The 15,524-nt window shown below is 40.3% G+C and overlaps 1 protein-coding gene across 1 annotated transcript in view; it reads right to left on the bottom strand.

Moving 5' to 3' along the window:
- Positions 1 to 15,524, bottom strand: part of Smchd1 (structural maintenance of chromosomes flexible hinge domain containing 1) — a 140,013-nt gene that overhangs the window by 112,133 nt on the left and 12,356 nt on the right. The window contains 7 exon segments of the mRNA XM_038315179.1: positions 3,965 to 4,095; positions 4,628 to 4,710; positions 12,123 to 12,144; positions 12,146 to 12,172; positions 12,174 to 12,205; positions 12,208 to 12,285; positions 15,178 to 15,253. Of these exon segments, the coding sequence (XP_038171107.1) occupies positions 3,965 to 4,095; positions 4,628 to 4,710; positions 12,123 to 12,144; positions 12,146 to 12,172; positions 12,174 to 12,205; positions 12,208 to 12,285; positions 15,178 to 15,253 (449 nt within the window).

The following is a 15,524-nucleotide window of genomic DNA, read 5'->3' as shown; positions in this document are numbered from 1 at the left end:
AGAGTAGAAGAGAAGGAAACATTTCTGTGCACTGGAGACAACAAGTCGGCAGTAACCAGACTAGATTATTATAAAGCAAGGTGCTGATGATGCCTAGAAAAACTAAAAACGGAAATGAACCACTGCCACCTGTTGAAAATGTATTAGTGGGACTGGAGAGATGGCTCAGCAGATAAGAAGAGTACTAGCTGCTCTCTTAGAGACGACCTGGGTTGATTCCCAGAACCCACATAGTGGATCACAATCATATGTAGTTCTAAGCCTAGGAATCTGATGCCCTCTTCTGGAGTCTGAGAGCAATGCACAAATGGTGGATTAACGTACCTACAGACAACACACTCATACATGTAAAATAAAATAATACGTATATGTATATATGTATGTGTGTATACATATATATATACATATATATGTATATATATATATATACATATATATATATACGGTTCTTACATGAATATAAGGGTATTAGGAACTGAACATGACTCACAACTAACTATAACTACAACTCTAAGGGATCAGACTCTCCTGGACCCCATGGGAACCTGCACATACATAGTAAGGCATACACATATACATAATAAAATAAAATAAAATAAAAAAGAACTGACGGTAGGACTCACATGTGGGTATATTCACTACAGAATTTCAACTTTTTGCATGTTTGAATTCTACCCCACACGCAAAAAAGGAAAACACACAAAAAAGAAAATATACAAACACCTATCAAAGAACGAAGGAGCCTGGATAGATAGAAAAAAGAAAAAGAATTAAATAAAACACTAGACTAAATGTAGGTGTATAGATGATGGAAGGATAGATGAATAGACAGATGACAGACAGACAGATATATGATAGATAGGTATCTCTAGAGCTGGAGTTGGTCATCAGACATTGGTGCTCAAAACCAACTTTGTTTTTGCTAGGTTTCCTTCCTTCATCCACCCACCCACCTGGACAGTCTCACACTATGGCAGAGGTTAGCCGGGTAATCCTCATTCCTTCAACGTGAACTGAGAGTACTGGGGACTGGAGAGATGGCTCAGCAGTTAAGAACACTTGGTGCTCCTCAGAATACAGGGAATCAGTCTCCAGCACCAACATCGCGCAGCTCACAGACCCCTGTAACTCTAGCTCCAAGGGATCTGACACCCTCTTTAGGCCTCAGTGGGCACGTGAAACACACATGCACATACACACATGCTGGTGTCCACACGTTAAATCTACGAGTATTATAATTACATGCAAACAGGCTTCTTTCTTGAAGAAGTCTCAACTCAAATAATGTCACAACAGCCTCTTCTCCAAACACCTAAGCTAAGCAAGGGAAACGTCCATCAGTTCTGACACCTTACTGTAGTTGGTTGTTTTTATATTTTGGCTCTTTGTTCTCGGGGGGCCCGGCTCCCAGCTACCAAATAAATACACCCGGAGGCTTATTCTTTCCTATGAATGCCCAGTCTTCGTGTGGCTTATTACTAGCCAACTTTTCAACTTAACTTATCCTACTTTTTGACCCCTAGCTTTACCTTTCTCTATTTCTATAGACCTTTCTTTACTTCTTACTTCATGTCTGTCTGGGTGGTTAGCCCCTTTTCTCCTCGTTCCTTCCCTTTCTTGTTCCTTGATCTCCTTATCCCAGATTTTTCCTATTTATTCTCTCCGCTTGCCAGCCCCACCTACCCTTTCTCATGCTGTATATCATCAGGTGTTTTAGACAGGCAAAGTATAACAGCTTCACAGATATAAACAAATATAACATAAAGAATGCAACACATGGGGGCTGGAGAGATGGCTCAGTGGTTAAGAGCACTGTCTGCTCTTCCAAAGGTCCTGAGTTCAATTCCCAGCAACCACATGGTGGCTCAGAACCATCTGTAATAAGGTCTGGTGCCCTCTTCTGGCCTGCATGGAGACAGAATACTGTATATGTAATAAATACATAAATGTATACATAATAAATAAATCTTTAAAAAAGAATGCAACACATCTTTGTATCAATAAACAAATGTTGCACAGCATAAACAAATGTGACACATCTTAAACTAATATTCGACAACATTACGTTTTCTTCAATTCTAAGCAAGAATTTAAAATGTTTATAACTATGACATGAGTTTACATTTGTTTTTCTTAATAAAACAAATTATAAAGCAAAAGGTCTTTTGTTCTGTGAGCATCCCTTTTTCCATAGCCTGTCTCTTATCACATCACCCTTACATCAAACTGAAACTGATGTGGAAGCAGAGAAACAACTAATCATTTATTCTACGCAAGTGGATGCCATGGTCTCAAGGATAACACATGATGATGCTACAGAAGTTGGAGTGGGTCACAGACTGGGACTGGATCCAAAATTATTTCCAGGTACTAAACATGCAGTGTGTAATGCACATACACACATACATAATTAAACATGCATGTGTGTAATACACATACACACATACATAATTAAACATGCAGTGTGTAATGCACATACACACATACATAATTAAACATGCATGTGTGTAATACACATACACACATACATAATTAAACATGCATGTGTGTAATACACATGCACACATACATAATTAAACATGCATGTGTGTAATGCACATACACACATACATAATTAAATTGAGCAAACAATGACTTTTACCAAAAATAGAAATTTCCTTAACTTTTAAGTTGTTAAAAAAAAAAACTGGTTATGGTGTAGAGAAAACCCAGTATCCTTTGAGTCCAGTGAAGGTTTAATTGTAGTGGGCTGTAGGATGGACCAGTTAAGTCATTGGAAAAGCAGAAAATTAATTTCCTGGACTCCTTCCGAGTTTATTGTCAACTTCTTTATCTTTCTGTTTATGCCAAACAGGTACAAAATCCTGTCCTCAGACTATAAGAGCATAGTGTTCTCATGTAAGTGTTTAAGTTCGTGTTGACATACTTTTCCCTCTTTTCTGAGGCCCGGTTTCTCTGTGTAGCCCTGGCTGTCCTGGAACTTCCTCTGCAGATCAGGCTAGCCTCAACAGAGATCCACCTGTCTCTGCCCCTGAGTGCTGGGAGTGAAGGTATGCACCACCATGCCGCTTCACATTGGCTTTTTAAACACTCTTTTAAGTGTCATATATTCATGAAAATAGTAGAAAAGAATGATTATAGATAACTGTTATATCAGGAGTAAGAAATAACTAAAATAACAGCTCGTGGCTATTGAATGCTTACTGTATGACAGGCACTATCTCAAAATTTTATGTTTTTATATCAGAACAATAGCTCAGTTTCCACACAGCCTTGAGAGACGGTGCACATTTTCTAAGTACGTAACGTGACATACAGAGGTAAAGCGCCCCACAACAATAAATAGCCAGGCAAACCAGACCAATCAAAGGACACTGTAGTCTCTATTCTTCTCTCCACGATCTGTCACACAGGGCTGGAGGACCGAGGTGCCGCTCAGTGCCGGGCCCCTGCCTAACATGCACCACATCCTGGGTTCACTGCCCACACCACAAAATGAGGCGAGTCACTGAAAATCTTTGCTCATCTGATGAAATCCCAAGGGGGCTAAAATGGATTCCAGCCGAGCTGCCATGCCCAGCTTTCCTGTGCTGGAAGCACTGTCCACAGTGTGTTCTGATACAAACCTGGGTTCTATTCCTTAATAACTGACAATCTGAAAAACTGAGCCTCAAAATAAAAATACAGAATACTAGTGAATCATATGTAATTCTAGACATTTTCAAAGTATAACATGATTTATACAGATTGCCCTAAACACCATTCTACTGTCCTAAGAGTATCCCGGATGCTAATACAACTCTCACAGACCTCAGGAAATACAAACCTGTTCAGCGGAAAAGCAGTGTTCTGTTTCGGAGTATTTACCACAAAGCCCTGTAATAGAACCAAGCCCTCTAATAAATCCGCTATAACTAAGGGCACACAGACATCACTAAAAAGGAAAAGGCATGGCTTTGCTAACCTTTCAAAGTCACCTTGTCTTGTAAATTTTGACAACCTGTACACAGCCCAGTTGTTAAGTTGTTTGGAGGTCATTCCTCTCCCATTATCTACCACTGCAACGGCAGGTTTTCCTTGAGTTTCATCAAAAAGCTATAAAATAAAGAGACAGGAAATGCCAATCAATACTTGAAACATGAGGTTAAGTATGAAATTCAAAGGATCACTCATATCACTGGTATAAGCATAAAAAATACAACTTTCTTAAAGCACTGAGTTATATGGAGCAAAAACCCTAAATTTCTTAATGTTTTTAACCTAGAAATACCATGTCTCAGAAGTAAACTTAAGGAAATAATCAAGGCATATATATAAATATACACTATTCCCACATTGCTTCTCATAGCAAAATAAAGGAAGAAAAAGACAGACTCCATAATTAACATTGTAGCTAACAAAACCCTCTGCATTAATATCGGAAAATATTCAAGTTGTATTTATAATTGCAGTGTTACAAAAGAAATTATAAAACCTAAGTACATAAATACATACATAAATAAGCACTTTCACAAAAGAAACTATAAAAATTATAACAAGACATCTGATAATTAGCTCTAAGTTTTATTTCTAATTTTTCCAATGTACTACTAAAAACAAAACAATTCTTTATGCATACTTTTCTTACCAATTTGATCTGGATTCTTCTAACACCAACATTGCGAGAAGTGGCTGACAATGAATTGTCAATTAATTCTGCGAGAGCAAATGCTGGAAGAGATTGAGAAAATACCGCTTAACCCTTTCATCCCAAATACTTTATATAAACATTCCAGTAAAAGGAACTCTGAAGCAACCACTGTTTATTTCCCAAAGAGCTGCAAGAATTAAGTATCACCCTGAGTCTAATGTTATGCATAATAAAAAGTTTCATCACCAACCACTACAAGCAAGAAAAAGATTAAGCACTAATCTGAGCAACCCAATAAATCTCTGTATCAAAACAGCAGCAGTGCAAAAGGTGCTGGTTTAAACTGGGAGGTGGTGGCCCATGCCTTTAATAGCAGCATTTGGGAGGCAGAGGCAGCCAAATCTCTGTGAATTCAAGACCAGCCTGGTCTAAAGAGTGACAGGCTCCAAAGCTACACAGAGAAACCCTATTTCAATCCATCCTCCCCCTCCCCAAACAAAAGGGAAAAGGGCTCGTTTGAGAAGCTAGTCTAGTGGACAAAGGCCTGTAGTCTCTACCAGGAGGCTGAGACAAGATTATAAATTCAAGGTCTGCCTGGGTTACAAAGTGTGTCCAAGACCAGCCTATAATTAGTGAGAACATGCACATGTACACACATACACACGTACACGTGTACACACACACACACACACACACACACACACACACACGGATATAGAATTCTAAAGACTAATGTATCATGTTAAATGGCAGCCAGTTGTGGCAGTTTGAATGTCACCCATAGGCCCATATGCTTGAATGCTTGGTCTACAGTTGGTGGAACTGTTTGGAAAGGATTAGGAGGTGTGGCATTGTGGAGATGTCACTGGAGGTAGGGTTATGAGGTCTGAAAAGACTCCTGCCATTCCCAGCGTGATGTGGGATTCCCCTCTGTATGCTATGAATATTATTGGTTAATAAAAAAAGCTGGCTTGAGCCTATACCAGGGCAGAACATAGATAGGCGGGGAAAACTAAGCTGAATGCTGGGAGAAAGAAGGCAGAGTCAGTGAGAAGCCATGTAGCCACCAGAGGGGAAAGACGTTAGCTGCCAGTTAGAACCCTGCCAGTAGGCCACAAACCTCTTGGTAAAATATAAAATAATAGAAATGGATTACTTTAGGGAGGGGAGCAGAGAGAAATGTATAGCTCAATAAAATCAATTTTTAGAAAGGGGGAAAATGGGTCAATTTAAGAGATAAGAATGAGCTAGAAATATGCTTAAGCTATATGCCAGGCAGTGATTTAATAATATAGTTTCTTTTTTTTGTTTGTTTGGGTTTTTTTTTTGTTTTTTTTGTTTTTTTGTTTTTCGAGACAAGGTTTCTCTGTGGCTTTGGAGCCTGTCCTGGAACTAGCTCTTGTAGACCAGGCTGGTCTCGAACTCACAGAGATCCGCCTGCCTCTGCCTCCCGAGTGCTGGGATTAAAGGCGTGCGCCACCACCGCCCGGCCTAATAATATAGTTTCTGAGTGATTATTTCAGGAGCTGGGCAGCCTGGAATGAACAAGCGGTCTCCTACTACACCAGCATGCCCTCTGGCTCATGTCTGAAGGTCAAGGTGTGCACTCTCGGCTGCCCACCTCTGGGCCCTCACACTGCCCTCAAAAGTGCCACCCCTCTGAAATCACAAGCCCAGTGAATGCCTTGGTCATGATACTTTGTTGCAGAAACAGAAGAGGAACTTAGGCACCTGGGATGTGAGCACGCCAGAGGCTGAGGCAGGAAGACTGCCCGGAGTTCAAAGAGAACTTGCACTCCCAACCATAGTTTAAATTATCAGTTCCGCAGGATCTAGAATCAGTTTGGAGACTGTGGGAATATCTGTTAGCAATTTTTTTTAAACAGATTAAGTTAATTAAGTAGGAAGACCCACCCTAGCAGCCAGGCTGAATAAAGTGGGTAAAGCCAGGTATGCTAGTTTTTACTGTCAACCTGACACAATCTAAAGTAGCCTGGAAGAGGAAGCCTTACTAGAGGACCTGCCCAGTGAGAGTGACCTGTGGGCATGCCTGTGAGACACTGTCTTTATTATGACTATGTGGGAGGACCCGGCCCCTAAGGTGACTCCTTCTCTAGGTAGATGGTAGCAGAAGGAGCCAGTGAGCAAGCCAGAGAGTGAGTCAGTCAGCAGCGTTTCCTCACGGTTTCTCCCTGAGTTCTGCTTGAAGGCCTGGCCTGACTTCTCTCAATGGATTCTGACCTGGAAGCTAAAGACAAAAATCAATCCACTTCTCCCTTAAGCTGATTCAGGTTATAGTGTTTATCAGAACAACTGCAGCAAACTAGGACACCAGGTGAGTATGAACGATCAGCCTTCTCTACTTTCTGACGGGGAGGACCGGGACCAGCCTGCTTCCTGCTCCTGCTATGTCTTTTTGTCTGTGATGAAATGTAAAACTGAAAACAAGGACAAACACGCTCTTCCTTAAATTGCTTTTTGCCAGGAATTTCATAATAGTAACAGAAAGAATTTATATATATATATATGACAGGGTTTCCCTGTAGTTTCTAGAGCCTGTCCTGGAACTAGCTCTTGTAGACCAGGCTGGCCTCGAACTCACAGAGATCCGCCTGCCTCTGCCTCCCGAGTGCTGGGATTAAAGGCGTGCGCCACCACCGCCCGGCATAAGTACATACTATTATACCTGGATGAAATAACTTTTTTTTCTTTCTTAAAGACAGGGTACTATCTAGAAAGGTTTATTTTTCTTTTTGTTTTTTGTTTTTTCGAGACAGGGTTTCCCTGTAGTTTCTAAGCCTGTCCTGGAACTAGCTCTTGTAGACCAGGCTGGCCTACATAGTGAGTTTTAAGCCAGCCAGAACTACAAATTGAGATTCTGTCTCAAAAAACAATAAACAAACAAACATACTAAGCCCAGAAAGCTCTTGAATCTTACAATATTCCCCAGAGTTATCTCCAATGTTTAAAGCAATAGGCAGTTGAGCTGAGCTATCTCTAAGTTGCACAGGGAGCTGCAAGATAACAGCTTTCAAAAATCATCGCCATGCCAAGTGGGCTTCTTAGTGACACAGTTGCTTTTAAATCACTCATGCTCCTATAAGCAACCATAATAAAGTCATGGTGGGGTGGTTTCTTTGGTTGTCCTGGAGCCCTATCTGTTCACACCTCTTCCAGAAAATCCATACAACAAGTGGCAAGACACGTGTCCATACTACTGATTCCCAGCATACTGCCAACTTTACATTTAATTCATTACTGCAGAACTATTTCATATTCTCCTCCCTAAAATGCAACCATTCAACCATTTCTCACTTTTATTTCTCTAAAAAGAAACAATACACAGGGTGATGGCAGAGCACACCTTTAATCCCAGCACTCAGCAGCTCTCCGAGTTTGAGGACAGCCAGGGATACATAAGAAAACCAGACTTGAAAAAACAAACAAAACAAACAAACAAAAGAAGTAAAGAAGAAAAAGAAACAATACATGCCTATTATCTAAGAACTTGGAAGACTGAAGCAAGACTTTGAGTTTGGGAGCAGCCTAGGCTACACAGTTAGACCCATCTCAAAATACAAAACAGAAAGAGAAAGGAAGGATGGTTACACAGAAATTTAACCCAACTAAAACTCACTGAACCCACATAATAGCTCTCTGGCAAGTGCTCTATGTATTTAAGTGACAGCCAAATTGGTAAACAAATTTACCACAAATTAGGTATGCATATGGATCAGACTTCTGACAACAATAAATAGGAAATAAAGACATAAAAAAGAAAAAAAGTACAGAACTTAATTTTAAAAAGGAAAAAAGGTCCAGGTGTGGCACACCACCTTTAATCCCAGCACTTGGGAGGCAAAGGCAACTGGATCTCTGTGAGTTTGTGGCTAGCCTGGTCCTAGTTCCAGGACAGTCAAGGCTACAGAGAACCCTGTCTCAAAACACCACGCCTCCTCCCACCATCCCACCCCCACAAAGAAAAGGGGAATGGAACACTGAGACAAGTTTGAATTTCTGCCTCCAGAAATATATATAATTTAAATGCAATGCTTACTCTATCAAAATTCAATCCAATAGCAATGTTACATAGGAAGCAGGAACAGACACTCTCCTTAACGACGAAGAGGCTACAGAGTCAGGGAAAGCTCTTGTTTCACCGACACACATAACAATGAAAATCAGATCTGTCTACTCAAAGAAAACGTATGAAAGAAATGACGAACATGACTTGAAGACATGGCTGCAGCAAAGTAAGGAAGAACTGGAAGCAAAGGAAAGAAAGAAAAGATCTTGGGACATACTGCAGAGTTAAAGAAGTCAAAACCAGAGTTTCAGGAGATTCTCCACATATTGATGTCATCATGGCATAGCTGAAAACCGGTACAGTGAATCTGTACACTAGTAACTGAGCTACATTGACAGTTTTTACAGCGAATGTATTTGTTGAGTACACAGTAAATATTCAGAAATTTATCCCCAAGGAAGTTATTAAAGTTGACTGGGAATCCACACATTTAAGCACCCATCATCCTCCGGGCACTGCTCTAGGGACTGCAGAATGCAAAGACTCGATTCCTGTGAGTTCAACATTTCCACAGGAAGATGGAAATAAAATGCAATCATGGACAGGTGGACAGTCATTACGTAAAGGTGCATGCCATCAAGCCTGACTACCCGAGTTCCATCGCTAGGCTCACATGGCAGGAGAGAAGCAGCTCCTAAAAGCTGTCCTCTGATCTCCACACGCACACACACACCTCTGTACATATGCCCTCACGCATACAAGTAAATAAATAAATGTAAAGTTTAAAAACTCTAATCACACCTTCATTCTCAGTACTCGGGAAGCAGAGGCAGGTGGATCTCTGTGAGTTCAAGCCCAGCCTGGTTGACAGCCTGGCCACATAGAGAAAACCCTAAATAAATAAATATATAAATTTTAAAAATAAACAAAAAATAACATAATCACGTCAGATGTGGTGGTGGTGGTTGCAAATTTTTAATCCCAGCACTCGGGACTCAGAAACAGGTGGATCTCTGTGAGTTTGAGGTCAGATTGATCCTACACAGCTGGAAAGCTGGGGGGGAGGGGTTCTACTACAAACTGAAACCCTACCTTAAAAACAAAGGGGGCTAAAAACAGAAAAGAGAGAGTAAATAAATGATTATAGTAAATATGATGGAACACAGAGAAACCCTGTCACAAAAAAAAAAAAAAAAAAAAAAAGTAAATATGGTGGCTTGGATAATAACAGCCACTACAGACTTGATCCCTCCCCAGTTGGTGGAACTATTTGAAGAAGGACTAGGAGGTGTGGCCCTGTTGAAGGAGGTGTGTCATTAAGGGTGGACTCTGAAGTTTCAAAGGCCCATACCATTCCCTCCCACCTCCAACGTGTGGGTTAGATATAAACCCTCAGCTACTGCTCCAGCACCATGTCTGCCTGTTCCACACCCTCTGGAACTCTTAGCCCCAACTTAAATGCTTTCTCTTTTTAAGTGGTCTTGGCCAGTCATGATGTCTCTTCACAGCAATAGAAAAGCAATTAAGACAGTAGGTATGTAAATTCTACAGCCTATTACAAAAGTAGCACTGCTATAGAGTAAAATGAGCAAAGAGATCAAATATCAAAGGCACAGGTATACACATAATTTAAAATAAAAATAAATCTTTTAAAGTTTAAGCTGGATGTGTTGTCATACGCCTTTAATTTCAGCACTCAGGAAAAAGAGTTGGGAGGATCTCTATGAGTTTGAGGTCAGCCTGGTCAACGGAGTGAGTTCCAGGACAGTCAGGACTACACAGTGAAACCCTGTATCGTAAAACAAAACAACAACAACAACAACAACAAAAATCAACTACTAGGAAAAGTTCTGAAATGATAAACACCAAAGTGTTAGTGATGATTTATTCAGGTCGTAGCAATATGGTTATTTTCCACAGTCTATTCACTTATCTCTAATTTTTTAATTTCTAAGAATAAAACACATTTAAGAAAAAATGTACTGTTAACAGTACTGGCTGTTCTTCCAAAGGACCCTGAGTTCAATTCCTAGCACCACACGGCAGTTCACAACTGTCTGTAACTCCAGTTCCAGGGGATCTGGCATCCTCACACAGACATGCAGGCAAAACCCAATGTACATAACAAATAAATAATTTTAATATGATTTATAACAAACACATTAATAGCATAAAGTACTTTTATGGAGTCTAGGAAGAAGTTCTGGTACACCATCTCATATAGTCTATAAGGATAAACCAGTCAGGCTATAAAGGTTTAAGAAAAAGATTAAAGACATCTATTTTTTATATTTATCTATGTAAATTTACAAAGTAAGAACTGATTATAACTCAGCAATAGTTTATCTTATTATGTTTATCTTATTAGTGCAAGGCTCTGGATTTAATCGACAGTTACTAAATATAAATAAATAAATGGAAGGTAAAGGGTATTTTTCATATCTGGAGGCGGTTTACAGCAAGACAGGAAGATGCCTAACTGCAAGATAAAGTGCATCCAGCTCTATTAATGGGCTCAATTTTTACTTTATTTTTACTGAAAGTTGACTTCTGTGCTGGAGAGAGGGCTCAATGGGTAAAACATCTCCTGTGCAAGCTTAATAACTTTGGATCCCCAGAACCCATGTAAAAGCCGGGTATGAAGTAATGCACACACCCGTAATCTCTGTGCTCCTATAGCACAGACTAGAGACTCTTTGGCAGACATAGCAGTGCACATGGTAGAAGACAAGGAGTTGTCTTCTGACTTTCACATGTACACTGTGGCACACACATATCACACATAATTAAAACAAAAAAAGCCAGGTGGTGGTGCATGCCTTTAATCCCAGAAGAGGCAGAGGCAGGGGATCTCTGTGAGTTCAAGGCCAGCCTGATCTCCAGAATGAGTTCCAGGACAAGCGTCAAAGCTACAGAGAAACCCTGTCCCGAAAAACCAAAAGTAAGTAAGTAAATAAATAAATAAATAAATAGTTGGGCTGGAGAGACAGACCAGCAGTTCAGAGCAGTTGCTGCTTTTGAGGAGAGCCCCAGATTGGTTTTCAGGGCTCCCTGTGGCATACATCCACACAAACGCATACACATATACATGAATAAATTTAAATATTTTTAAAACAAACAAAAATCCCAATTTCAGTTGGATATATACAAAGAAACTAAGAAAGCAGATCAAAGGAGTTTCCCACAACCTTATAATAAAGTAGAATGAAAAGATCTACAGAATGTGAAGGAATGGCATTAACAACCTCCAAATATTGTACAGGGGCTGGAGAGATGGTTCAGTGGTTAAGAGCACTGACTGCTCTCTCAGAGAACCTGGGTTCAAGGCCCAGTATACACATGGTAGCTCACAACTATCTGTAACTCCAAGTTCCAGGGGACCAAACACCCAAGAAAAACATCAAGGTATACAAAGTAAAATACATAAAATTTTTTAAAAAATCAAAAATTGTACAAATTACTTACTCAAAGGATTCTGTCCTTCACTTTGCATAATATTCATACATGCCACTTTTTAACCAGAGTGTCATAGTGAGGCAGGAAGTCAATCTTTCTTTTGTTGCTGTTAACAGTGATTGGTCAACTGACTGTAGCAGGTATAGAGTGACTCCATCTTTAACAGCTTCATCTGTTAATTGAAGATTTACAATTGTTAAGTGCTAGGGCCAGATCAGAAACTCAAATTATTCTGAATACACATATGTTATCTATGAAATGCACTTAACAGTATAGGTAAACTGTCAATGGCTCTACTAACAAACTCCAGTTTGTGAATACAAAGAGCATCATAGAAACAGGCATAAACATTCCCACAACTCTAAAATCTCAAATAAATATCTAAATTTATTTTGTTTATTGTTATTTGTGTGTATGTCTGCACATGAGCACACATGTGGGCAAATGCATGTCACAGTACACATGTAGGTCTGAAGACAGCCGGGCGGTGATGGTACAACACACTTTAATCCCAGCACTCGGGAGGCTGAAGGCAAGTGGATCTCTGTGAGTCTGAGGCCAGCCTGGTCTACAGAGGTGAGTTCCAGAACTGGCTCCATAGCTACTGAGAAACCCTGCCTGGGGGGAGGAGGGACGGGAGAACATCTTTCTGACGTTAGTTCTCTTCCACTGTGGGATCTATCTCAGGTTTTCAGGCTTTCGAGGCAAGTGCTTTTGGCCTTTCGTTTTTGTTTGTTTTGTTTGTTTTTCAAAATGTCAGGGTCCTCATATCTCTGGCTGGCCTCAAACTTATCTTCCTGCCTCAGTCTCCTGAATGCTAGGATTAAATGTTGTAGGCAATGTGTGTAGCTTTGAAATGTTTTATTTCTTTATTGGAAAGTGGGGAGTCCCTGACTGGCCTGGAATTCACTATAGCTGATGGCCTTAAAACTTGGGGAGATCCTCCTGCTTTACAAGTGTACATCACCACGTCCAATATCATTTGTTTGTTGAAACAGGATCTCACTGGAGTCTGAGCTTCCTCGACTCACTATAAAGCACCTAAACTTCCTGAGTGTCATGATTATAGATAGAGTAAACTTACCACGGCAGCTGAAAAACATTTCTTTTTTTATTTTTTAGTTTTTTTAAAAACTATTACAGGCTGAGCCAGCAAGGTTGTTCAATGGTGTAAAGGTGCCAGCTGAGCAAATCTGACAACCCGAGTTCAATCTCTGGGACCCACACTGTGGAAGGAGAAACATTATTGCCAACGTTGTCCTCTGACCTCTGCATTAATACACACGTTTAAATACAGAAGTATAAGTCAGAAAATATTTAAAAATACAGAAACACTAGTTTACATCTCACAATTTAGTAAATTTTGGAAAGTCCAACACTGGTGCCTAGTGAAGGCCTGTTTCCTCATAAGTGGAGTCTTCTGTGTCCTCACAAGAAGAAAAAGTCCAGAACCTCCTCAGTATTTTTGAGATATGGGAGTTTTCATGTAGCCCAAGATGGCCTTGAATTCCTTATTCTTCTGCCTCTACATCCCAGCTCAGATTATAGGCATGTACCATATAACCAGGGTGTTCTGCTTGGTTTTGTTTTTAAGACTGGGTTTCCTTGTGTAAACTGGCTGTCCTGGAACTAGCTCTGCAGACTAGGCTGTCTTCAAACTCATAGATATCTGCCTATCTCTGCCTCCCAAGTGCAGGGATTAGGTGTGCACCACCAACTACTTGCATACCCGGGTTTTTTAAACATTCAATTCTTTTCTTTCTTTTCCTTCCTTCCTTCCTCCCTCCCTCCCTCCCTCCCTCCCTTCCTTCCTTTTCTTCCAGGTTCATTTTATAGCTGGGTGTGGTGGCACACACTTTTCTTTGTTTGCTTGAGACAGGGTTTCTCAGTGTAACAAGCCCTGACTGTCCTCAAACTCAGAGATCCGCCTGCCTCTGCCTCCAGAGTGCTGGGATAAGAGGCGTGCGCCACCACCGCCCTGCTCTAGCACACACCTTTAATCATAGTACTAAGAGGCAGAGGCAGATGAATCTCTACAAGTTTGTTAGCTACTCTGGTCCTGTTCTCCAAGTGAATTCCAGGACAGCTAGGGCTGTTACACAGAGAAACCTTATCTCCAAAAGCACAATAAAATAAAAAAGATTTATTTTATGTGTTATTGAGTGTTTTGCTTGGCATGCATGCCTGTGCACGTCAGAAGGGCATCAAATCCCCTAGAACTGGAGTAAAGGATGGTTGTAAACTACCACATGAATGCTGAGAACTGAACCTGTGTCCTCTGAAAGAGCAGCAAGTGCTCTTAACCACTGACTCATCTCTTCATTCCCAAAAACTCAGTTCCTAGTAAGTTAAATTATCACATGACCATCAGATGAGGATTTGCATTAGTGTGGTATCACAGGAATGGAGAATTCCTTCAGTTTCTTTTCAGGAGAGGAAAAAAAAAAAACAGGATTGCAGAGATGGCTTCAGCAATTAAGGACACTTTGCTGCTCTTCCCAGTGAGTTCTCAGCACCCACGTTAGGAGACACAACCACCTGCAACTCCAGCCTCTAACAAATCTAACGCCCTCCTCTGGACTCCTCTGGACCTACACGCACATGTCTATATCCACACAGACATGGATACATACACAAATTAAAAACTAATAAAAGCACACTTTGTTAAAAAGAAAAGCAATGAACCTAGGCATGGTGGAGTCCACCTGTAATCCCAGGTGGGATGACTCAGGAGACTCTAGGTCCAGGGCACTTGGGGTTACTAACGTATGGAAATCCTATGATAAGAGGGGGAAAGAGCATGCAATCAGCAGTTATGGAAACTTAAAAAATAAAGGATTTAAAAAATATGAAAGAATTCAAGTTTGCTAAGAGCTCAGTTTTTGGTTGTCCAAATAAAGCTAAGTGGTACAGCTTGATTTCATCCTGGACCCAACTGAGAGCAAGAAAAGTTGATCCCTTGGAACGAAGTCCTCCAGACTCGTCAGTCTTTGGACAGATGGCAATGCGCAGCTACTGTTCCATCCACCCGGGAAATAAAAACAAATGGACACCGCTTACTCACCAAAATTATCACGGGTGACTTCTCTCCTGCTTGTAGTTGTGATAACAAACTTTTCTTCAGATGAAATACCAATTGTCTATCCAAAATTTAAAAAATATATTACATAAAGGAAATAACGTACTATTTACATTCGCAGAATGTGCACATACTGACTATACAGCCTTGCAACAGCTACTACACTATTGTCTAGGAAATAAAGAACTCATTTTTAAATTTGACTTTGTAAAATTAATCACTCTAAGCCATATAAATTGCTTAACTTTTCTGCTATTTGCTAAGAACACATGTGAAATCATCAGATAATAAAAATGTGATATATACACAGTAGAATTTTACTCAACTATAAA

Source organism: Arvicola amphibius, chromosome 18 (genome assembly GCF_903992535.2).
Source record: "Arvicola amphibius chromosome 18, mArvAmp1.2, whole genome shotgun sequence".
Taxonomy (NCBI): Eukaryota; Metazoa; Chordata; class Mammalia; order Rodentia; family Cricetidae; genus Arvicola; species Arvicola amphibius.
Note: the sequence above shows the minus strand (reverse complement) of the source record. Positions and strands in the feature narration are given on the sequence as shown.